This window comes from Colius striatus, chromosome 8 (assembly GCF_028858725.1).
Source record: "Colius striatus isolate bColStr4 chromosome 8, bColStr4.1.hap1, whole genome shotgun sequence".
In the NCBI taxonomy this organism is placed as follows: Eukaryota; Metazoa; Chordata; class Aves; order Coliiformes; family Coliidae; genus Colius; species Colius striatus.
Genome location: NC_084766.1, coordinates 32,572,084 through 32,598,780, shown reverse-complemented (window position 1 = coordinate 32,598,780; position 26,697 = coordinate 32,572,084). Strand labels below are relative to the sequence as shown.

Sequence of the window (26,697 nt, the reverse complement as noted above, 5' to 3'; positions counted from 1 at the left end):
AAAATGACAAATTGTATTCAGGAAGATGCTAGATAGAAGTAGTGAAATCTTTGAAGTTCTTGAATGCAGCAGATCTTGATAAATATAAATCTTTAACAGGAATCACGATGGACTTTTTTTTCCCTTTGTTTTGTAATTAAAAAGCTCATCACAGTACCCATTCAGAAGGACTCCAGTCATTTGTTCCCCTTCTTTATATGAGTCACTTTTACTACTTCTTGACTTTTATGTAAACATAAACTTTTGATAAGACAAACAGATATTCTGTTATTTACTATTTCTGGGCTTTTTGAAAATATGTTGACCTTTTCTATGAGACAGCTGTTGTGGAATAATATCTAACGTGCAATAATTTAAGTTGAAAGCTCACAATTTTTAGATGCTCCAGTATTATGTTCTGTTATAATATTTTAGACTAACTTCACTTTCTTTCAAATGCTGCTTGTACAGCGATTTTCTTTTGAAGCAGAAACTAATACAAAATGTGCATGTTTAGTAAGCTTACAGTTTAAGTTTAGCATCTTTTCTGTGGAGGATTTGTTGAATAAGATCCATTTTTAATTTTTCAAACTAGTAGTACTGTGAAGAAAGAACCGGATAAGTCTGTGGGCAAGAAAGAAATGAGATTGAGTAACAAATGCAGTGTGTAGGAAGCATACAGAGGGAATTTAGACTGGAAGCTGCTTTTTTATTTACTCAACATGCCACTGAGATCTTTTGGATGGATACCATTTCTGCAAGTAAGCCAGGCAGTATCTTTTTATTAAGATGCTGCTTAATATTATTTATCAACAGTGTTCTGCTGTGAGGAAGGAGTTTTGTGTTGTAGGTGAATCTCCCAGTTAACCTCACTTACCTAAGCCTAGGTTTGAGTGATGGTACTTTCGTGGGGCATGCAAACTGGTTTCCTGCCTGATGAAACTCAAGTGGAAGATGTGTTCCAGGAGCACACTGTAGCCACAAAAGGATGTTCAGTCTGTGGGATCAGATAGTGTAAAGTGTAGGGAAGAAACCCCCATGGCAGCCCTCTTCCCTCACCCTCCAAAAAAAATGACCTAAGCCACCTCCTTCATGGGTGTAGTGTGAAGGCCAGGTTCTTAGCACCAATGAATCTGTAAAGTTAGTGGGAGTCTTTTCTGTGGCTTTGGTGAGCTTTGGGTCAGGCTCAAGTCCATCCTAATTATGGTTGGTAACATTAACTAAGCAGTAATGATGTGCAGGGCAGCAGCCAAGGCCATCACTAGCTGATGGCTAGGTGAATTGCAGGACAGAGTTGCTAAATAGCCAGCCCGCACTCAGCCAGTTAAGTGATGACTGGCTATATTCATACTCTCTCACTAATTACTCTTACTTACTAATTAAAGAATGAAGGTAAATACATCTTCCACGTGTTTCTCAACTGCTAATACAAAAAATGTAGAAGTGGTTCAGCAGCATTTTTTTCCTTAAAGTAAGAAGTGTCCCAAGATGATTTGAAAGTTGTTCGTTATTTTTGTTTCTATTATTTAATATTATTATTTCAAGAAGCTTTAAGGAGTGTTTTGGAAAAGCAAACAAAACCTCCTTGGTTTGTGTATAATACTAGAAGTCTGGAAATCTCAAAATACAGACCCCTAATTTCTGTTAATCTCTGCTCTGGCAAAGGTTTGTTCTGTGGCTTTGGCTAAATCACTTAGTCTCCCTGTTCCTGATCTGTAAAAGGGGGATGAGATTTTTCTTACCTCTTACGAACGCTGAGTGGATAAATTAGTGTTTTTTTGAGGGTTTTATAGATATGGTATTACAGTATTACATAAGTGTTAAGATTGGGGCTTTTTTATTGTCTGGTGTAGGTGTAATATAGATATTTATGAGCTGATTTCTTGACAATTTAAAAATGCTGCAGTCTCGGAGTGAAACACGAAACGCTGGGTTTGCAAATATTACAGAATCTGTTAGTTCCAGAGGATTTATACCATCCAGCCAAGGAAGGATTTTTAAGCACACAATATGTCTAGTATTCTTTAGCCAGTATTTACCAATAAGAGTTTTGTCTTCATACTTCTTAATCCGCTGCTTTGAAACTTTTACCTAATGTTATCTTAAATTGCAGCTATTGTCCTGGCTCTCAAGAGGTTAGTTTACAGTCAGGAGCCACGTGGATTTTGTATTGAACACAGTTAAAGAAATGGAGGATACTCCTGGTAAACAGAGATTGTTTTGTGCCGTGCTCAAATCTTGGGCATAATTTCTCTGAAATTGTTTGTGTTTAGGAAAATACACTACAGTGGGCTAATAAACTGATGTGAAAATTTCTCAATTTACACCGCTTGACAAGTGCTAAAAGAAAAGCATCTTTAATTTTAATGTGTTATTAGGACCTTTTTAGAGAGATTGTACAAGTTATTAACAAGGTCCTCTGAGACAGGAGACGGGTAATTAACAAGACCTACAGAAAGAGCGTTTGGGTAATTAACAAGATCTTAGGGACTGGACACAGGGAAACAAGTACTCCAATATTTAAAGCTGACAGGTTGTTACTAGTCTGATCAAGTTGCAGATCTGGGAGACTGAATTGATAGGTGTTTGGGAGCTTTCTCAGGAACTATATCTATAAAATATCTAAATATATGTATAATATGTGATACATATACAAACACATGTATAGAGAGAAGCATTAAAAAAACCTTTAAGTTACACTTTCATGGCATAAGTGTGGTTAAACTTAGAGAATAGAAGATCAGGCTTGTGGCTACATACTGGTTGCACTTTGTCTCCAGTTCTGGCAATAAATACATTGCATTCTAAGCACTGTGGAAGAGGGAATAGTGGAAAGAAACATGGATCTTACTAGGACTCACTGTAGCAATTATTCATAGTGCCTACATTTCTAACATTAGTTCATGGTCAGTTGCAACACAAAATACTTATTTTTCTTTTTTCTGTGTTTTTCTATTGCTTCAGCCTTTTTTTTACAAATACAACTGAAAAAACCTTCACCAACTCAACCCTTAAACTCATCTCTTTTGCACCTTTCTGCTTTGTCTGTCATTTCCAAAGGTGGTTATTCTCTTCAGCCTCTCTCCCCCATGCTGTCATTGCAAGTGGCTGTTAGAGCTGCCTGCTTCTCCAGTGGCTCCTGCTCCAAACAAATCTCTGTCTGCAGTTTCATCTTTTCCAATGGATGCCACATTTGAAATAAGTCATCCCTCTGCATTTTGATACGTTCATTACTAGATTTGAAAGGAAAAAAACAAGTGAGATGCCATGAGAACATGATGCTTTTGATAAACTGCCATGTGTTCAGATCATGGTAAGATTTTAAGTCTAAAGAACAGCTGATGTTTTTCACATTTCAGAAAATATTAAATATTTTGTATGTGTGATGGTCAACAACTTGGAAAACCTTTTGCAAAGTCGTGGTTTTACTCCTGCTCTCTAGGTTGATGCTTGTTCATTGAGCTCTGTTAGTAGAGCAGGTGCCTGGCACTAGTTAACAGCAGTTGTAATGTAAAACCTGTTATGTTAAACCACAATGAAGAAAAGTTATTAGTGCAGTAACTTCAACGTTACTAAAGATAAATGACTGTTAGATGGTTTCAGTCTGGCCTGTTAGCTATGACATAGATATATATGATATACAGGGACGTAGTTACTGGCCACGACTCCATTGGCATGAACCCCAGAAGATGCCTGATCACAGCAAAGGGTTGCAAAGGCTGTTGTATTTCTTTACCAAATAGGTCATCCTTTTCCAACGTGCAGTATAACTCTCTGTTTCTAATTTTCATGTGCCTTATTCAGTAATGTGGAACTCTTAACAAGTTTCTTACTGTTCTTGCTAGAGTAATAAAGTCTGTTCTGACATTTGAACGTATAAGTTTATTTCTGTTAGTCAGAAAATGACATCAGGTGAGCTGTGCTGTTTTGTTTCCTGTTAGCATGTCTTATTTTAAGAACAACATACTTCTGCATTGCTCTTCTTAAAATGAAAGGGCCTTTTTTCAGTTCTCTACTGAAATTTGACTAGACCTCTCTGGTCAACTGTGATTATAGTCTAGGTAGAATATTGATAGACTCTGGTAGTGCAGTAATTATACTGCAGACTGTTAATATTTGTTAATTCAGTGTGGTAATGCTGTCAGTAGAGCATTATTTGAACAAAACAAGTACATTACCAGCATGTGAGCAGTGAAGGGAAACTACAAAACAAGCGGAAGTTATGCAAGGATTCTTAGTCTGTCCTGCAAGGACTGTTATCATCTGATTTAGAAAGCTCACTGCATGTGATGAGAGAATAATGAAATCTTTTTGCAAAGCTGCTCCAAAGCAGGGATCATGATATTTGAGATATTGCTGAGGTGGTTTGGAGCAATCACTTCCTAGAGAGATATTGTAGCAACACTTACATTTACTTTTACTTTTGCAGACTCTTCACCAGCAATCACTTACTCCTAATTAGTTGTCTGATTTAGGAGCCTTGTTTTGAAAGTTCATCCTGCTGGCTGCCTGACAAGATTTTTTTCAAGCTTTTGTTGTCTGTTGGTGCACATTAGGGCATGTGGAATCTTTTTTGAGTGGACAAACAAGGCATATTATCCAGCCCAGGGGAGAATGCACTGCCCATTCTCTTTTCTTAAAAAACAATAATTTAATAGTTATATCCCATTTCTTAATATTTGCAGAAGCCATGGAAAATTGAATATTTCTTTTTCTGATTCATTATAAGAGCTGAAAATTAGTGCTGTGGGTTTTTTTTAAACATTTAAAAATGGTTCTGGAAGTTTCAATGTGAAATTTTACTTTAGAGTTGATTTTTTTTGCTTGACTTGCAGATCTTTAATAGTCGGGTGTGCAAGTGAAGGTGCTGGCACAACTTTTAGCATAGCAGTTCTTTAATGGGCTCTTGAGAATAAAACTTCATTAGTTTTTTAGCTATAACACAACTGTCCAGTAAAAGGAGGAATATTTAAATGCTTAAAAATATCAACTTCTTACGTAAAACTGTTGTTGTTTCCAGAAAAATCCATTAAAATTCAGTTGAGCACACTGTGTGAGATCTTTTTTTATTTTAGAATGTCTTGCTAGTCCTAATAAGTACATTTGCATGAGTAATGTGTTCAGAAGTGTACAAGTGCCATTTTTTAAGATACTTGTATTTTTGGAAGAAGGCCAGCAGTCTGATAGAGCTCAGGAGTGCAGCCCTGTATGCCTCCGCTTCCCTAGATGTATCTCCAGCAGTATCAGACACCTCAGAATTGGTCACCAGCATGTTATAGATCCAAATTCATGTCTGCTTTCAAAATGAAGGTAAAACTTGAACTTCTTTGAGTTGTTTTAACCTAAAGTTTTGTGCTTCTCTGTAGTTGCATTGTCATGTTTGTGCTGCACTGAAATTGAGATGTATTTGAGCCACGAGAGGAAAGGCTGCTTCCTTGAAGTGAATATTGTTCAGGGCTGTTATTGAGAGCTGTGTTCTGAGACTGTGTAACTTCTTTATCTCATGGAACCCCCTGCCATCTTTAAAGAACTGCACAGAGTGAAGCAGTATATTAATGAACAGACCATTTCCAAGGAGCCTACGTAAAGAATATGTAACTTAAGAAAAACAATTTGCAAGAGAAGTCTGTCTTACATTCAAAGTTCAGGGGGTTTGGTCCAGTTTCTTAACTCTTGGCATGAGACTTCATAGTAATATTAAGAAAATGGAGTGATAGCAACAAAACCTGATACTCTTTTTGTGTCCTCCTGGGGTTACACAAACTGGAAGGCCATGGAACATGGCTTGACAGCAGGAGAATTTATATAGTGAAGTGTCTTAAGTGATGTTCCCCAGAATCTGATTGGGAAATAAATGGTAATATGCTTACTCTATACTTGCTTAGCTGCCAGACATGATAGTCATTCCTTCTCAGAGTATGAAGTGATGTCTGCATTGCCAGGCACAGCAGGCTAATAATATTCTATGGAAAGCTAAGTTTCTGAGTTTCATTAACTGTATCTGATTTTATTCTTTTCTTTTGTTTTTCTAGTACATTGGTAATAACTTATATTGCATTCTGATATTTCAAGGTTTTGATACGTGTTGTGAGACTCCAAAGAAGAATGCGTAAGCACTTTAATGAGAATCAGTCCAAAGACTGAGAAGTAGGAAAAGGAGTAATGTTTCAGCTCAAATGGAAAATTAACATGGTAGTAATTACCTATACACAGACATTCCATATTAAAGGAAAAAAAACTGAAAGCTCACACTGAGCTTATTTGAATAATGGATATTTTCCAGGATGTCAAGTTAATGTGGAAGATGAAAATATTTTGATTAGTAATGATTTATGTAAATATCCTAGTTTTAATTTCTAATAGTATACAGTACAAGGATTGTGTAACTAATACAAATAGCAAATGATAAGTAAAAAGCTTTTGCTCCTTAAGAAAACATGCTTTTCATACAGCATAATTTAGGAGTCTGATTCCCATCCATTGTGTTTTTAGAGTAAATGGTTCAGGCACTAAAATGTTTAAATCAGTTAAAAGATTTCTTTTTTAAACACTGTTTTAATCTCTAGGCATTTAGAAGCTAAATATTTAAGCAGCCACCAGACCTAAGGTTTGAATTTTTAAGAGCCATTAAACTTCAAAAGACAAAATTACAAGCTGCAGTCATGAACTTGAGTTTGTGATACATCCTAAACTCAACTCCACTGTGGTGAAGTTTCGGTACAAACTCAAAATAATCAGCACACAATGAAAGTGTTTAATTACCTCATAAAAAATAGATATTGTGAAAAAAAGAGGTAAGTCTCATGTGGTTCTGATAACATGTATTTAACTAGGAAAAAATAACAAGAAAGTATAAAATAATAAGATTGCTGTGATTAGGAAATAGTCATCCAAAACACTCTACAGAATCTATATTATGGAATATCTGTCTCTGTTGTTAACTTATGATGGTTTTATTTCTCATCACTTTTCTTCCCCTAGCAACACTGATAGGAAAGGGTTCTCATCTCACATGGGCTTAAATTTGCATTTCAAGCTAATAAACCCCCAGAAATTTAAACAGACTTTACTATTCAGTAAAAATGAACATGTAGATTGAAAGTTAGATCCCAAGCAGTAAAATAATGGATATTATTTAATCTGGTAAAAATATCTGAAACAAAGTAGCTGTTAAGGAAACTAATTGAATTCCCAGAGGAGTGAAATGGTGGACAGGACTAATTGCTGTGCTAGACTGAAGTGGGGTACCTGTAGTGGGGTAGGGGCAATGTAGAAGTTGCATGTCTTGCTTGCTCGCTGTCACCTACACAATCCTACTGCAGCTGAATCTGCTGATTGGATTTTACCTCCCTTTTACTAGTTCCTAACTTTCTTCAAGGTGTTCAGAGTGAATGAAAGTTTATTAGAGACAAACTTAAAAATTGTGATGGGACTTGGCACATCACATTGTCCACGTCAGTCTCCACAGTGATGGTGAAGGGGGTTTCTTGTCTTCTCTGGGTAAGTGGAAGAGATGAGGAAAGACACAGAAGCAAGAAGGTAGATGAGCTCTTTACAATGAGCACAAAGAGGAGTAGTCAAACCAGTTTGTGTAAGTTGGAAGGTATGTGCAGTGAGGGGGCATTAGACTCAGATGTACCAACACCTGGGAGTTACACATAGTGTTAATGCCGATGAGACACACAAACCCGGTTTCACTGCAGTTCTCAGAGTGAGTTGGCAGAAATTCCATTTGTTAGATCAGAAACATCTTTTTCCTTGTAAACTGAGCAAATTTAGTTTGAGCATAATTAAGAAACAATAATTCTAGAATCTCACAATGGCTTTTTTACAATCACTGTTCACAGTAAACTCAAACCTAAAACCATAAAGAAACTTTTTCCCAAGCTGTGAACACACTTTTTTCGTGCTTCCATAGCCAAAGTTCCCTGCCAGTTTATCAAACCCTGGGGAAAAATCAGAGACTACAGCTAGAACTGTCACTATAAACTGTGATTGTAGCACAGTAAAGAAAATGACATTGTTTTTTGTAATTTCTTAGATCAATGATTTTAGAATGTTCTTAGGAAGTCAAGAAAGTGGCTTCTCAAAGGAGGTTTATGATGCTTGTGCAGCGTGTGGGCTGTAGTCCTAGAGGCATTTTCTGTAAGCCAGTACCAGCAATCAGATGGTTTGTTGTGATCAAATTTAAATTAAACAATAAACTCGTGAATTTCAATCCACCAAACATGCCACTTTCTCAACTACATGCATCCATAATTTTACAGTGTTTTCTTTTAGGTATTACGTGGCTTCAGACAGTGAGTTATGGGTGCAGGGAGAGCCTGCATCTGCTCACACTCACCTCGGGCTGGAAGCACTGGCAGGAAACCCTGCGGGGCTTCACAAGGCCACGCAGCTCCCACCTTGCTTAGCAGTCTCATTTTGAAATGTTACATGCAATCTCAGCACCTGTTTCTTCCTTGAGCAGCAGTATATTTTCCCCATATCTCTTTAAAATATGAGTAAGAGCATTCATGGGCTTTGGGGTTTTATTGGGGTGTATTCTATTTAAAAGGGGTTTTTTTCTTTTATTTTTTGCAAGTATATTCAAATTGCTTCATGTGAAATGCACAGATGTGACACATTTCTAACTGCAGTTACAGGGTCAGCAACGTTGGGGAAATGATTGCAGGTCTTTTCAGCTCAAAAAGAAAATGAACCCATATTGCTAGTGATTTATATTTCTAATTTTCCAACATAACTTTTTGTAGTCAGAACTGCTGCTTCTCTCTTAAGAAAAGAGTCCTTGAACTTATGTTGCAGAAACTATAAAGTCATAGAAGGCAGTGAAAGATCTCACTTGTTTTAACCTTTCAGAGAGTCACTCAGTTGAGCAGTCAGGCTGTATTATTCTGTATCTTGTCTAACATGAGGAAACAGTCCCAAAAGAAAGATATCCCAAATTAGTGCCACACTTTGTTAAATAGAGACATTCTTGGTTTTCACGGAGCTAATTCGATCCAGTTCAGTTAACTCTTTTTTTTTTTTTGTACTCTGATCACAAAAGGCAGCCATGAATGAAGGGAGTTCATCATGTGTTTGACACATCAGTGTGAAACTAAAAGGCGGGTTGTGAGGGAGGGTTCCTGCCTTTAGCTGCTTAGACAATACCCGATGAAAGAGGCCCCTCATTCCAAAGTGGTCTCCAGCAAACCAGGCAGACTGCTGTGGATCACTGTTACAAACAGGTACAATGGGAATTAGCCAGAACTTGATTTGTCAAGACACCTCTTGATTTCTAGTTGTGACTGTTTGTGTAATCCAATCTTTATCTAATATCCTCAGTCGAGCAGATGGTTCACGGGACATCGGTGTGAGCAAAGGACATCAATGTGAGCGAAGGACTGCCTTTGGACGTGCAAAAATAATGTAGAGAATAAATAAAGAAATTTACTTTTCAGGAAAAGAAAAGGTCTACCTGCAGGGGGGTTGGACTAGATGATCTCTAAAGGTCCCTTCCAACCCCTACCATTCTATGATTCTATGATTTTAAGTAATTTATGTTTGTCAATTATGTCCCTTCCGCTTGTACGCTATGAAATACAGCGCTGATAAATTCAGATATCAAGGAGTGATGAACAGCCACAAAAGACATGCTATTTTCTTTAAGCTACCTTTAATCTTGTTTTCTTTTTTTTAAAGCATAAGCATTCTTTTTAAGTTTTTGCATTATTCTCAGTCACCAAATGACACCCTTGACAGCCAGTGCATGCAATCTAACTAAAGAGTAGATTCTGGGATGTGAAAGAGTGATGCCTGCCATGATGCTACCAAGTAAATAGTATTTTTGAACCATATCCAAATTCTGAACACATTTTCAGAGTTAGTTTTCTCTCAAAAATAACCCCCAAATTGCAGGGAAAAAAGTGAACAAAGAACAAAGTGAAAATTTCCATAAACTTTGAATATTTTCCTGCTTTTCCCAAGTTCAGCAAATCAAGAAAATAAATAACGTTAAATAATTTATGGCTATGTACTGAATTATGTATAATTCAGTAGTGTCTTCTAGTAGATGTTTTGGTCAGATAAGTATGCATTAGTAATATTTGGGGTTTTGATTTTCCCCCACAGTTTTCATACGAATCCTTCTGGCATTGAAGACCTCAGGAAAACTACGGTGAGTTATGATGTGTTACAGAAATCCATCAGTAAATGCCCAATAATTGATGCTTGACACAATAGAAGCTATTCTTCTGGTTTAACCTCTTCTAAGGAAATGCTGGGGATTGTTTTGTTTTGTTTTTCTTTTGACATATCCAGAAAACCTAATTAGCAAATTCCAGGTTTCATATCAATTTGGAAATAAAGAAGAGTTGTACATTCAATATGCTTCTGATATGGTGGTGTAGAGGAGAAGGTTACGATTAGATCTTTGCACAGAAAGTAGGAAGGAAGCTGTTGCTTTGGGGTATTTACTTCTAGAGAAGTAATAGTCAGATGAGGAACTCTGCATTAGGCAGTGATGAGTTAAATGACCTAATGAGAGTTACTTGTCACTATCCTCAGAAACTTGAGGAAGATCTTCAGATGGCAAATCAAAATGGGAGGAATGAACTAATGTATGATGACATTAATAATACAAATAATAAGTGAACAGCCTCTCAGAAAACACTGAAAATAGAAATAGTAGAAGTTATTATTCCAAATACTCTTCAGACTCTAAAACTACCTAGAATAAATTGTGTACTAAGAAAATACCATCAAAAAATCCACAGATTTATTATGCAGTGTCTTTGCTTAAAGGAAAACGTGGTCTTACTGGAATTTGTTCTCTGCATAGATGAAACCTTTAAAAGTGAGTTCATTTTCAGTCTGTAAGATACACAGAAAACAAGTTTCACAAGCAAATACGACTTTGTACTGTTTGTTTTTTTGCTGGTTTATGTAAATGACTTGTAATAACGTTTGATGTTATTGTAAATGCCCGAGTTTTTATAATGTGAGTATCTGGTGGGAGATGTCAGAGTATATGAAGGCTGCCTTTGATCAGATAGTAAACTGAATTCTACCAGGCAGTTACTTAATCTCTGACAAAAAAAAGGACATCAAAAAAAAAAGATTTAACTTAGCAGCTATTGTCTGTAAAGTAACCATAATTACAGTTTCTATGTGCTTGCAGATGTACCACTGCAAATCACGCAGTTTATTGCTGGTAAAAGCATCCGTTTAATTCTTTTAAGAAATAAGATGTGAGTTGTTTTATTTAAAGGATTTAAAGGTGATAAAAGAAATCCTTGATGGTTTTTCTTTTGGAATACCAGCTATCCTAAATATCAGTTGTAGGATTATGAGGTGATGCTCATTTAATACAAAATACAAATTGGGAAGAGAGGAAACCGTATCTCAAACATAGTTTTGAATGAAACCATTTGAGTCATTTTTTTAAAAATACTCAAGATTGCTTTCTAAGGTGTTTGAAGTAATTTCTTATTCGAGTCTGCAATAATAGCCCTCACCAAGTTATTATATTCCTTCCTTGTTCATCACATTTAGTAATTATGTTTGTATGTCTTCTACTCTGGTGCCAACACCTGTCTCTGAAAGCAGTGTTTAAATGGGAGCAGTAGCCAGTTGAAAGGGCAGCATGAGCTCTTTAAGGCCTAATTAAGAGCTGAAAGGAAGATGAAGTAAGTAGGACAAAAGATGTGAAAGTAGCTTAGATGATATTCCCAGAGCAGAATTCCTCATTACAACAATAAAGAGATGATCAGGGATTGCCAGGCCTTCGTTTTATCTAACTCCTCTGACTGTCAGTGTGTACCCCAACTGTATTTCGTAGCTGAGGCAATCATTCTTTGCATAGCTTGCTATTTAGCATCTTTTTTTTTTCTTAATAATTCATGATAAGATGAATGTTTTATCTTAAAATTGTAGGATCTGGTTTTGTAAAGTATGGATTTAAGTATCACTTATTTACTCAATCTGAGCATTAGAAATCTTAACTCTAACAATATTAATCTTTTAACTAGAATTTCCTTGTGTAATTAATGTGATAAGTCATTCCCCCCAAAGATCTATATGGACCATGTGTATAGCAAAACATCTTTAAAGCATATGTATTACACACAATTTTCCCTTTATATAATAATGAAACACATCATTGCATTTTAATTCCTGTTCAGAAAAGTAGGCAAAGCCTATATTTTAGACATGGAAGTGTTAATGCTGTCTTTTCCAATGTGTACAAAAATTTAGCACCATAAAGAGAAAATGTTATTTCCTTCTTGTGGCAGAAGATGTGCTAAAAATATAACGATCACAAAGTGAATTTATTTGTCTCTTCTCTACTCAACTACTAACCAATTTATAAAATTTCATCAAGCTAGCCATTTTAATAAAGTGAGAGTTACTGATCACTTACAATCTTCTAACTTCCTAAGTTGAAAATACTGAATATACATACAAAAACATGACACTAAATATCTCAAAGGTAGTGAGAAACCCTTAAAAGCACGTATTTTCGAGAGCTGCTACTAGAGTTTAATTGATGGAGAGAGGCTGATTGATCTGTCATACTTCAGCCTATTTACAGTGCACCATCACTTTTAATTAGGTGTATTCAAAAACTTTGGCCACCTGTGTATTTTAGTGATTCGACATATGCCAATGTGCAAATATGGAGCTGTATGGAAAGAAAAGGAATGGAGCATGGAAAAGGAATGAATATGACTTTATTATGTGGTGTGCTTCCTAGCTGTGCAAGCCTTGTCATTTTTAATGACAAGTTTCTACTGTAAACAAAAGCCATCTTGTGGTTTTCTTTCTGCCCTGTTAGAGGTGCAGGATTTGAGAGGTTAGATTATTTTACTTAATTAGAGGTTCCATATCTTCTAAATGTCTCCATTTCTGAATCTGAAAAAAATTACAGCTTAGCATGTCTAGCAGTGTTAATACTTTGATAAAGCAACTCTCACAACCTTTTTCCCTGTTACACATTTCCAGATTTTTCATAATCTGGTTATTTAAGGTCACAGCTAATTCTTCTCAACACAGAATAAGGCATTCAAATGTATAGTATTTCGGATTGCACGTTATCCTTTGTTAAAGGGACTCATTTGTCCATCTTTGCTAATACCTGCACTTACTGAGTCATCAGGAATAATTGCAAAAGCAATTCTTGTTTTCCCTACTGCTTAGTTCTGGGCCTCTCATGCTTTAAAGCAAGCGAGCAGGCAAGCAACAGCTTTTAGTGGTAGGTAATTCTGTCTTACTTGCTTTGGTGAGGATAAGATGCAGCCTTTCTCTTAACCTGGAATTTCAAATTTAGGAGAACCACTGATGACTAAAAAAGGATATGAAAGACAGATGAGAACTGATGTCGTTTAGAGCTAAGTAAATATTTTACTACGATATGCTCAAAAGGCAAGAAATCAGCTCAGGAATGTTACAGTAGGGACTTGAGTTCTCAAGGCTTTTTCTCTGGTTCTTCTAGAATTAAGGTCACCACATCATTGGTTTCTCAAAGTGGACCTGTTAACTGTTACTGTGCCTACTGCTGGTAATTAACTGTGTGTACATCACACTGAGAACAGTATTTTTTACTGAGATGACAGTATGGGGAAACTTACTTCAAACCGGGCAACCTGTCTCCAGTTGTCTGCTCCAGTGAGGGTACTAGAGAGAAAAGCTCTAGAGCAAGTGAAGGTGTGTTGTCTAAGAAAAGCTGCTTCAGTCGAGAGGTGCACGTGAGAAACCAGTGCAAAGTGATAACCCATCAATCTGTTCAAAGCAGTGAAGTGTTTAATCAAATCTGATGGTTTCTTTAAACTCCTCTGTAGGATGGAAATCCTTTTGACGCCACTGCAGGATACCGTAACCTTACTTACGAAGAGGTTTTGCAGGAGCTGGTGAAACATAAAGAGCAACTTAAGAAGAAAGACACCCATATTCGGGAACTTGAGGATTACATTGATAATCTTCTTGTGCGAGTCATGGAAGAAACACCCAGTATTCTCCGAGTGCCATATGAACCCTCTCGCAAAGCTGGCAAATTCTCCAAGAGCTGAGACAGCGATCCTTGATGGTACTTTCTGCTGGATACATTAGTGGAAGGAAATCACACTTTAACATTATGACTTTTCTTCATTCCTTTTCTCCTAAGAAATTCTAGGAATCAGAGGATGACAGGACTATGGGGGGAGGGGGAGGGCAGAGGGTGTTTGTTTTTTACTCCAAACACTAGCAGAGGCTGCCAAAAGTATTCTGTTAGATTTCCAAATGAACCTTTTTCTTCTTCTTTTTGAAAGCACCTTTAGGTACAAAGTACTTCCAGTAGAGTTAATAATACACATTAAATAAGTCCATGCAGTTTTATATAATAGCTTAGTGTTCACCACGTGGCAGTTTCAACTGGGAAGCCTGTGCTTTTATGAATGTTTTCTTGAATGGTTTTTGGTATTATGCAAACATTGCAATTCTGATACTACAGCATGCCATCATGACCACTGTTTCCACGCCAGCATACTATGCTTTACTAAACCTAGTGTGGTTTGCTGCAATGGAATGTAGTTTGTTCTACACGTATTAGAGGAAAACAGTGATGCACAGTCTTTGCAGAGTAAATGCTGTATTCTATACAATGTGCTTTTTGTATAACAATGTAAAAAATAGCCGTGCCCATTTCAGTAGTGGCACATGCTGGAATCAGTTGTTTTACACATAAATGCTGAATTGTGTGTATAATGATTGAACTCTGGTAGTGAGCTCATGACATAAGATTGTTTCAAGGATCTTTTTGTATGAAGTTATTGCATGCCTTTTTATATGTTAAAGTCCTTTGAACAGTGTTAATGGAGGGAGGAGTGGGGAAAAGTATGGAGTAAAGATATGAATACTTCAGTCAAAAGCTGCTACAGTGAAAATGTAGGCAGAATGAGCAGACTGATTTAAATAGACATGATAATTCAGAAAATAGAGCTGGCTTAATTTAAGGTTGAGTTTTACATGATATATGCCTGTCTTAGTGTTTTTGAATCTTAAGACAATGAGGTATACACCTTTAGAAATAGGCTATGTGGCTTAAGCACATCTAGAGTACTTAGGCTTTTCATTAAAAAAAACCCCACCTCTGTATTCCTTGTAAGTACTTCTTAAAGTCAGTTTCCATTGAAGCAAATGAAAGAAGAATGTAGTAAATGTCTTCCTGATTATTTAATAATTGTTTGTAAAATGCCACGTGAAAAAGCTATCTGTCATTAAATAAATTGGAACAATATAGTGGTGAACACAGAATGGGAAGATACTGTAGGAGAGAAATCCCCACATCATAATATTAACAGAAATAGATTTTCATTTCCTTCATAGGAGGCTCGGTTGGATTGTCACTTGCTGTGAAACAGTAAGATGGTACTTAAAAAAAATACAGGGAAAATTTTAGGTTTGGATTTAAGAAAATTAACTGTCTTTTCCCCTACTTCTTTTTTCACACCTGATCAGCTTTTTTTCTTACAACTGTTACTGAGGAGGAAAAAAAAAAGCTGGAAATTAAGGTCCACACTTTTTTTTGTTGTTGTAAAAGATCCAAATTTTTTTTTTCATATTTAAAGCTGAAAAAACAAATTAGTAGAGTAATTATCATCTGGAAAAGCTGAAGAAGTTCTACTATCTGAATGCCTTTGACAGTGTTACGTGACAGTACAGAATTATTTTTGTTAGAAGAAAATACTTCTTTGTACAGTTATTCTCAGCTTTCATTTACTTAGTTTTTCTTCTTTTTATTTTCTTCTTTTTTAGCAACTACCTCCCATCCCCTTAGCAGTATGTCCCTGAAGTATCTGCAGCTTGAGTGTTCCCCTGGTGGGGATCCCTTAGTGTCAATCGTTGTGCCTGGATGGAGCCTGAATGATTCAAGCCTTCCCCACCTGTAGTGCTTTGCATTTAGATGGCTGTAGAACAGAAATGGGCCCACTTCATCAGGTAGTCTCTCTCTTTTGACAGCCTGAGGATTGATCAAGTTGGGTACCTCATAAACCACATGAATGTTCTTTTGACCAACTTCACATCTAAATGACTGTAAATCTGTTCTGATATATTCCAAGTGCCAAAGGTTATGTACTAAGTTATGGTACGTTTACTGTTGGAAGTTAGGTTTTGCACTCAATTAGATTCTAATTTCCTAATTACACCAAGATGTATTTCAGTTACTCAGTATTTCCATGAAAGTTCTTAAACACTTTCAAGTGTTTGGCTGAAGCAAGTGGTTTTCTCATATTGTTAATGGGGAAGTATTGTGCAATTGTTTTGAATTCCACAGTCATTTTCAAACTAACTGCAATGAGACCATCTGTAGTATCTACAGTGATGAAATCATACACACCAATGGGGCTTAACGAGTAAACTAAGCAGAGACTGCGCTCCAGTGACTTTTCACTTGCAAGCCAACTTATCATTATTAAAATGAAACTCTACTATATTTAGCACCTCTGCAATCACTTCTTTTAGAATGTAAATGTCGAATATCAAACTGCATAATTGACTAAAAGCAGATCATTTGACATATTTGCATACCAAGAACGATAAGCAGATTAAAGGTAGCGAAAAGATCAATTTTTGTGCATTAGTGAAGAAATTTAGTGAAGCTTTGAATGTGCTATCTACTCTTTATCTGATCTGTAAGTAAATAAAAGCACCTTTTGTTTCTAATAGTTTGTCAAAAAAGAGGGGAGAACAACAAATGCCAGTTTAGGAAAAGGTAAAGTTATCAGGAGAGGCAAACTGGGACATTTAGAGTTCATAGAGTTCTTCTAGCTAAAGATATTGACTGCTTTTGGAGCAATTCTAGAAAGATTACATGCACATCATTTCCTACTTAGCAAACAACAACAACAAATAATTCCAAGGTTCTTTTTGAAAAGCACCTTCACCCTGTGTATTTTTTGAACCGTGCAGCTTTTGAGTGAGAGCATTTCACACAGACCAATTTATATGTTGAAAACAAAGAAAGTTCTGTTTCTCCCATAGGATAAAATCATAAATGTTCAGGCAGATCATTTGAAAACCATAGTAATTTCACATAAGTCTTTCTTGCCCTATAAAATATAGGGATGAAAATTTTGGACATCCTCATATTATTTATACTCAAAACTCAAAAGCGAGTCCATCTACATGCACACTGTGCTTGGAAATTATCCTTTGAAGCAGCTCTGCTCATAGCCATGTACTTTGCTTTAAAGAACAAAAACCAAGGCCATACTTTACTCTTGTAAGTAGCAAATTTAAACTTTCTGCCATTCAAGAAGGATTTTTAATAATTACATATGTTACCTCTTGCTGCTGTATTTTACGTTTAGCTTGGTTTTCCACCTACTAATGAATGTAGCATTCTGCCTAGATTATACATAACTACATTTATTGCTGTTGGCTGTGTATCAAGAACTATTTGTAACTTTCCAGCTGTGAAAATGTTGCCTTGCATTTAGAAAGGTTTCATAATTTGGGGACCTAATGAAACTCATGCTTATTCAGTACTGGTCTGCATCTCTTCCTGTACAGGATGCCCTTTCTTAGATGCATCTTAAAACAAACAGAACTGCTGTCTTAATACGTTTACTGCTGCACTGGAGGCTTATTTATGCTTCCAGCTTTAAAGAAAAATTATTGTCCTACATAAGTATGTAAAGTAAGCTCATGCTTTTTTGCTCTTTATGTATCCATTACTGTTATAGATACGGTAGAGGTGTTAGCTGTGGGCTTTTACAGTGGTGATATTTAAGGCATGATGACTAACTTCCTCTCTTTGAAGTCCATGGTGAAGGATTTTAGCACTGCTGTGTGGATGATGCTAGATTTAAGGGTCTGTCAGCACTTTTGGTATGAAACCCTATTGTCAGGGATTTATAACTTCTAAATGTAGATGCAGTCACTGGAAGTATTTAATATGCAATAGGTAGCACTTTAAACTGTTTCTGAAGGGGTTTGAGACTTGTTCCTGTTGAAAAAGGTGTGATCTCCTAAAACGTGGTGGGCATTTGCTTTATCTTTCCTGGTTTGTACATTGAATGTGTGTTACAAATGGCAGAGCCATTCCTGTTCATCTTAGAAGCTTCCAGATGTCTTGTATTACAATGTACTATAAAAAGCTGAAGATCCGGGTTATATAGCGAGTCTGCAAAAGATACCAACATTACTTGTAACTTGAGGGTTGATTTTTGTCTCGTGCAATCAATGGTAGTTTGTCTACATTTAATAATGGTACAGAATCATAACTATATGCACATGTGAAAACTATAAACTTAGAATGCATGGAAAAAAAAAAAAACCTTTATTTTTGTTTCATTATTGCAACTTCAGCTCCTTTAATTTGATTAAAATGTTATCTTACTGTTTTGTTTTCTGTTCATTAAATAAATATTGCATGTCTTAACACTAATAAAGCACCACAATGCACTGCTGCAGTGTTTCTTGAATGGTGATGTTAATCTGGGTTATGCAAAGCATGTAACTCCTAAGCTCTGCCTAAGTGTATGTTTGTAAGAACCACGCTGTTAAGACTCTCAAACCACAGAGAGGTCTGCTTCCTTAAGGACTAGCTCTAAATGAATATCCCAGCTGTTTGCAGAGTACTCACTAAAGGAACTCTCTTCAATACTGTCCAAAATTTAGAAATAAGGGGAAAATGACATGTTCTTGAATGTGCTAATATGTATCTCCTTTTTTTTTTTAAATACAACAGCTGCAGACCCTTTAGATGCATCACTCATCTGATTGTGTGGTTATGTAAATATTACTAGGTCTTTGGCACTGCAGGTCACAACTGCATTGGGCAAGAGGACAAACACTGGAAATTTTGATATGGAAAACATGATGCCTTTTTTTCACTTCATACTTGAGAGAATAAAAGCCAGCCAGAATCAGAGAAAACTGGAGCCTTCTCTCCCACCTCCCTGCCCCATAGGTATTTTTTTCAACACTCCCAGAAGTTTTTCAACACAATTCTCAGGAAATCCTGCCTTTCACCTTTTCCTTTTCTTTGAGGCAACAAGTCTGACCAGTTCCTGTGTGACCTACTCTTAAGTGTCCCTGCTCTGGCAGGGGGGTTTGACTGGATGACCTTTCGAGGTCCTTTCCAACCCTTGTGATTCTGTGATATTCTGGATGCTAAGGAGACACAAAGAATGGTCCTGGCTGAGAAGAATGTTGTGAGTAGTTCACCCCTTTACCTGGGCACTTGAATTTCACTGGGATGCGATTCCTTTCCTTGCAGTTGGCTGGCTCTGGGACTAGATCTTTTGTCTTACAACTATGATCTTTAGAAAGGGTTCTTCCCTTTGAGCTGTCGATGAAACGTGATGGTTACAGGAAATTGTAATCAATTTTTGAAGTGTGCATGTGCTTAAAAGTGCTTCTTACACACAGATTTCCATCAGCTGTTTTGCCTCCAGTCTCACTGACTTTGCAACTGTCCCAGTGGATGAGTAGGTAAAGAAGGCAGGTTTCTGAAAGCACCTTGCTGTACATTAAATACTAGTTTCCATCTGTAATTCACATTTGGTAACTAATCTTGGTTCCTATGCCCACTTGAAAATGGAGCCAGTACAATTTCCCTACCTCAAAGGTGTAGTGTTTGTTAGTTGATACCAAGCGTAATTCTATTGACAATGCAAGAGCCCAGCTTGATTAAATAGCTTCCAGTTTCCCCAGCATGGAGTTGGTGTTTGAGTTTTCATTATTTAACATCTCAGCCCCCTAATAAAGGTGTTATTTTAAATATAGTATTAGCAGTTAAAGAGCTGTTGAAATATTTAGATGTGAACTAGAAGCGTCGTTTGAGGACAATTCTTTCTCCAGTTACATTTACCAAAGTTAATTCTTTATGGAACAGAGTAAAAATCAGGATTTCATTTCCATCTTCTAAGTTGTTTCATTTGTTTTTATGGGAGTGTTGTGTAAGCTCTGGCTGCAGCTTGCTTGGGATACGTTGCCCTTTTTGTGTAACACTGGGCGCCTTTGTGAAGTTATAAATAATGATGATGAAAACCAAAGCCCATCTCTTATTCTGCACTAAGAAGTTAAATGTTGGATTATTTCCTTGGATTACTTTGTAATAGTGACTGGTTTTTTAAGAGGTAGAAATAAGGCTACGTGCTAAAGGAGGCTGGTTTTTTCTTGTGTCTACCACGTACTGAGTGATGATGATAGAGCTCTACCACACTGCAGCCCAGTTTCAGAACTACGTGGCATTGTCTGTGTAATGTTTATATAAATACCAGTATATTCAGTGCTGGAAGCCAGTGGCTGTTATGTGGAGATTACTGCAGTGTATTGATGATGTATTTTTACAGCATTTAGCAACATAGACCAGTCTTTGATAAACAGATGATGATTTAGGATGTCAGAGTATCCTCTATGGCTAAATACTGACACATTCATTCTTTAAAAGTAAGCAGCTTAAAAAAGGTTTTGTGGACATGCAGCATTTACATGAAGACAAGTATGAAATAGGGGTAAAACTTTATGGGATGGTCTTTTGTTTCAGCCTTAACAGTATCTGCTGTGTGACACGGGATGAGAGAAGCAGCACTGGGGAGATTCCACTGTTGGCAGCACCCCCCAAAAAACCCCACAAAAATTTAGTAGGAAAAGGTTTCAGATTTTAAGGGAGCTTTTTGCCCAGCTGAGCCACATTCTGTCTGAAGTAGGAAGAGTTAACACAGCATCCTTAACTAGCAAGATCAGTGTCAGGGTGAACCACCCCCCCCAAAAAAAAAGTGGGAATCTTAATTGCCAAGGTGTTAGGTGCCAGGCTGAAGCACAATGCTTTGGCCAGCTGTCACTTCTGCTTTCTCAGTCCCTCTGGCACCAGGAAAGTTAGGAAGTGTCTGAGGAAATGTGGTGTACACAGCACGTGGTTGGTCAGACTGCCTCTGTTGTTACTTGAAGTAGGTGTCTGGCTCAGGGTCTCCCGGAGTCTAACGAATAATGCACCAAAATGTGTCATTTCACCTCCTTCTCTAAATGATTCATTCCGAGCCTTCTTAGGTGATGAATGGCTCCTTCTCCGATAACTTGCTGCTTACATTATGAATTCCTTGAAAATTGACTCCCTGGGACATCTTTACAGGAGACATCAAGGGTCTCCATTTAAATTTAATGAATATTATGTAATTTGCCAAGAAGTTCTACAATGCATAAAGAAAAGCTGCCTCTTTGAGGCCAGAGCTTTGTCAAAATAATGACAGCTTAATGGCATCCTTTAAAAGCAGCTGCTGACTCTCCAGCTCTTGAGTATTTTCTGTTTCCCAGTAAAATGTTTCCCTCCCTTAAAGCAGCTTATTTCATTAACTCACAATTCATAGCTTAAACTTGCTTGTATTTTGCTAATTGTAGATTACTTGGTACTTCTTTTTAAGAAACACTGAAGCACAAAATGCATAAATGTCAGATTTTTCTGAAGGAAAAGTTTTGCCTTGTGCCTAGCAATTGCATTTGAATAAGCATTTTCCAAGCCACTGTTTTTAAGGAGTTTTTACATGCTATTTTAAACTAAATCCTTAAACATGTGTAACAAGAAACAATTGCAACTGTTCATGAAATTGATAGTTTTAATTCCTTTATGGATATGTGCTTCAGTATTTTATAGTCATTATTCAAAAGCTGCCACAGTTGACATATTTTTAATTGTAAAGTAATATTGTGAGATATCAAATTCTTCTTTTCCAAGGGAGAAAACAGAGCCAAAGCATCTGATGCGCTCTTTTGCCTATTGTGGAAGTTGAAAATGAGCTCTGGGAGAATTAGGGTTTTCCTAAAAAGCTGTGCAAACCTTTGTGTTGGACTGCAGTGCAACTAGACCTGGGTATGTAGCCTCAGGCACTCCTTTATCCAAAAAGCTAGCATCCAGTTTGCTTTATTTCTCTGTAAACCGGAGGAACAGTAATCAGTTTACAACAGGTGCTAGGTACCGCTGTTATGGACCAAGGGAAAAATGTTGATGCTTTGTGAGATGTGGTCCTGACTTTTTGGGGTGTGTGAAGTATATTTGGTGTAAATGCCAGGCTGATGTGTTTCCAGGAACAGATATAGAAAACTTCCTATTTTCTTCTATTTTCACATTTAAAAACTTGTAAAAATAACTCCTGTTAAGGGCCAGATTATTGTTTGCTGCAACAGATGTAACAATTCAGTTGGTTAAAGTTACTGCTGTTTGAGCCCTCTTGTAATTGGCTTCCCTTTAATCCACACACAGAGTACTGTGAAACAGTTTGAAGTTGTGAGACTAAATGAAAGGACATTAAACAGCAGTTGGGGACAAGTAAAACAATCCTAATTAAAAGCAAAAGAATCATGTGATCTGAATTAAGAGTCAGTTGGTGGATACTGAAGAGTATTTTTTTCTGGTATTTTCATTATAACTGTACAAGTATAATTGCTTTGGAAAAAAAACCCTCATCCTTTGTGTTTGATGGTATAACATTTACTAGCTCTTTGTAAACCAAATGCTGAGTTAAGGATTTGGGCTTAACCTTCTTTTCACCAGGCGTGATTTCAGAGAGTTGAAGCTGCATTTTATTGCTGGAGTTGATCACGACAGTGTTATATTTACTATTGGAGTCTTAGCTGTTCTTTTATCTGCTTCAGGATTTTCTGTGTAGTTTTAAGTTCTGAACATGTCACCACAGTCTATTTAGAGCGTTATTTAAAACTTGTTCCCGTTCTCTTCATTCTTACGCACGCCGATGTGCTAAACTACTCCAGAAACCAGCTCAGCTCTCGCCATATTTGGAGGCTGTTCCTCCTCTTTGCTCTTGGACTGTTTTGGGATGGGGACTTGTGTCTAAAGTAACAAGTGAAATATGTGACGAGAGCAGAGCGCCAAAACTGGGATCAAAGCAAGTTTCTGAAGGGCTCATTGGAAAACGATCTCTCTTGAACTCTGGAAGGATGGCTAAAAGCTACAGTCTAAATAGGGCAAAACATAGGGAAATAAATGTCAAGGTGAGAACAGATTTCTTGAGTATAGGTGTGGATGTCTGTCCTTCTAAGACTAAACAGTTACCTGAGTCTTAGGGGAAAGGAAGCAAATAAGCAGATGAATGTCCAAACGTCTATCAGTCAGGTTGGCCAGGATGTTCATCTGGAAGCTCATAAGGCTTTGCAGTTCCTGTTTGGGCTAGCTACATAAAATTGTGTTAGCCAAAGAGAATTCAAAATAGAAGGTGACATTCATTGATGGTGTCATGTGGGACATTAGCATCATGTGGGACAACGTTAACATCATTAACTGGGTTGAAAAGTTGCCGTGTGTTGGAGTAAGGAGAGTTCTTCTGTGGAAAATGTTAAGCCTCTCTCACAATCACAGTATCTCTCAAGGTCCCAAGATTTTAAGGTGTTCAGAAACACCTTAAAACATCTTTAAAAACCCAGAAATGTTAGTTTTAGAAGGAGAGGATGTAAGACAGTTTTAGGTGGTTGCTGCATTGAAGATTGATCAAATGCTACTGTAGAAGGAAGCTGTAGAAGAGAACATCATCTCTGTCGGAATATAAAAGGTGAAGAATAACTTGTTGAGTTTTCCTGTGGTAGGTATGAGGAGCAATAACTACTTCCTTACAGAAGGCAATAACTGACTAGCTACAGTAAGCACCACACTTCAGGGGTGTGTTAGATGCTGTGAACACAAATAGTAACAGATTTCTCAGATTTTCCCGGTGCCTGGAAATAAAGCACACAAACCTTCACCCAAAGCAGAATGCTTGAATTACAAGCCTCTGAATTTGTTTACTTACCCAAAGGACAAGTAGTAATATTAAATGTTTTACAGCTTTATTTGATTCCTCCTTTGACTTGTCTTTGAAAGAAAGCTTATGGATTTTAGCCTTAATAAAGGCTAATGGACTCAACACTTTGTTCAAAGACTGACATGTAAATGAAAGAGGGCTGCAGTGTAATGGGGAGGTATGAGGCCAGCAGAGTTCTTTTTGCAATTAAAATCTTTAAGTAAAATGGTGGTCTCCTGGCAGGAATTTTTTGAGATGACCTAGGAAACATCCTTTCCTCAATAAATCCCCATACAAAGTAGCCATCATTCTAGCCTGGGAAGGGTTATTAATGTCATATTGGCCAGCTGAGATAGCCACTCACTGCAATCCCACACACAAAGTGATGTTTTTTTCTGAAGTGTTTTAGAAGGCAATGCTTTCTCATTTGAGCACTTCAAAAGATACTGAGGGATAAGATCATCACATTATAAAATTTCCAGGATTTATGGGATTTTTTCTCATTTCTAACCTAGGGCTGGTACTTGGACAGCTGAGTCTATGTCTGAAAACCTCAGAGCGAGTTGTTTGGACCCTTTGCAGTTTGCACAGTAGGAGATCTCAGCATGACATTTGGATTATTGTTATCCTTCTGCTACAGTACCCAGTGGCATCACCATATATTATATCAGCTTGTATCTCTCAACTGCTGGATATTAATTATTTAGAGCATTGGAAAACGGAACCTCCCTGCTTCCCACAGGTATAAAATGTGTTTATTTTAGATGTGACTTTAGAGTTGACATTGTCTGTTGCTGCCTGGAAATAAAGCTGGCAGTGTGTCTGCTAAAAAACCATGAATCTCTTGTTCTCAGACCACTTCTTCTGAGCAGCAAAACTCAGGAGGCTCACTCCATTTTAAAACTTTTTCCCCTTTTTTTATCTCTAGACCTTTACTAAGTAAAAAGCTGTGGAATTCTCAATAAGCTACTAAATGCCAATATTAACAGTTGTTCAGACTTCACACTAGTTTTAATGACTGTCTTAGGTCCAGGGCAGTGGACCCTTATCACACCTGTTTTCAAAGTACCAATTAGCTTTGCTGACATAGAGGAAAACTTAGAGCTGAGTACAAATCTTGGTCCCTAGGAACAAAGTATTTTTGCTTGTCTGATGGTGAAGTTACACAAAAAACCCAATGTTTTTGTAGCCCAGGATTTTTGTAAGATGACAATAGCAACAGTCTGCTTCTTTCAGAGGCTTTTTCTTCCTCTGGCCCATGGCTCAGTGATTGAAGACATTGATTTACAGAGCTTCAGTTCTGACTGTAAGCTTTTCCTTCAGCTATTGAAATTCTTTCTCACATGTTGGTGCACCTGTACTTTCAATTTGTATTCAAATCCATATAGAGCATGCACATGGGCAAATTGTAAAAAATTAGTTGAATAATAACCAATAAAATGGCAAACTGCCTGAGCACATTCTATTTTCTTTACTAATATGATTGCTCATTGAACATATTTTCCAGGTACAGTCCTGTATATTTAAGTATGTATCTGAGTAACTTCACTTTTAAATTCAAGAGTCAAGTAGCTACTTTGTATGCCATGCTTATCTTAAATAGAGTTTGATTTAAAACATTTATCTTCCCTGGTATCATCTCCCATGTCAAAGCACATTTAAATCATGCTCTGTTCCTAATACAGCTAGTGTTTAAAACGGTATCAGAGCACAGAAAAGTTTGACGGGCACTCTGTTATTTGCCTGCTTTGTAGTTATTAGCTGCTCTGTCGTTGTTTGGAATATCACTGAAGTTGAGAAGGAGAAGCTTCAGGGAAGTAAACTTTTAAAAATTAAAGCCAAGGTCAGACTCCAAGGCTTAGCAACACTAGAAGACTGCAATCTAAGATGTGTCAAATGATGCAAAATCACGTGTTGAGTTACATCCTCGAGTCTCCATTGGGACCTGGGAGGTTACGTAGGGAAAAACGTCAGAGGAATTTTATGAGGGGGTTTTCTTTTGTTTCTCCCTTAATCTTGACAGAGAACCTTACAATTCTTGCAGCATTCATTGTTTTTAGATGAGTAACTGGAAAGGGAAAATGTCATTCCAGGAGCACGTAGTAAGCGTGTCAGTTTGCTGAAGGCAGCTGACGCGGCCCAAGAGTTCAGAGGCAATTGACACCTCACTGCATTGTATTGCTTTGTGCAGGTAGAACGTTCAAGCAACACCTCTCAATCTAGAAATAAATCATTTGAGAGACAGCAAGTGACCCACTAAAGGCAGATTTTACTGATTATATTCTTAATATTTAAACCAAATGCTATGAGAGCTAGGTGTGGGTTTTTTTCCCAAGATCTTAACGTATTTCTTCATTATCTTTTCCTTTAGATGACTGGACAGCACAGGCAGGCAGTAGTGCCAAATGGTGGCTCCCAGAAAGGCTGGAATGGTGAGGTCAGACTCAGTTTACTCAGATGATTTGTGTGGAAGTTAGGGTAATTAATTTGCTGAAGTGATCTATTTTCCTTCTCTGGGTGAAAGAACAACATCATGTGCTATGCTTTAAAGTGCTTATCCCCAAGCCAAAACACTGTGGAGATATTTTGTAGTCTTCTACTTCAGAAAACATCAAAACTTACCACCATTACATTTTCTCAGCTTTGTGAATCTGTGGTGTAAGGTTTCATAGTTTTGATCATTTTTATGAAAGCATTCTTAATAAGAGAAACAGACAGATTTATGTTCAATAAAACCAGGAACACAGTTCTGAATATGTTTAAACAAGTTTTTGCATTGATAAACAAAACTACTGGGTTTTTTTTTTCAATTAGACAGACACAAAAAAGAATCATCAGTACTTACTAAAGAATTCATACAGTGCTCAGGGCAAGTTACAGCTGGATCCTCTTTAAACCCTCAATCTCTTCTAATAAATGACTCATAAAACTATTGTAGCTGTAAAGCTTAAAAAAATAATTA

The 26,697-nt window shown here is 37.0% G+C and overlaps 1 protein-coding gene across 1 annotated transcript in view; it reads left to right on the top strand.

Annotated features, from left to right (window-relative positions):
- Window positions 1-18,437, top strand: part of RAB11FIP2 (RAB11 family interacting protein 2) — a 33,538-nt gene extending 15,101 nt beyond the window's left edge. Inside the window, 2 exon segments of the mRNA XM_010202612.2 lie at window positions 10,093-10,138; window positions 13,800-18,437. Coding sequence (XP_010200914.1) covers window positions 10,093-10,138; window positions 13,800-14,027 — 274 coding nt within the window. The 3' untranslated portion in view covers window positions 14,028-18,437.
- The last annotated feature ends 8,260 nt before the right edge of the window (window positions 18,438-26,697 follow it).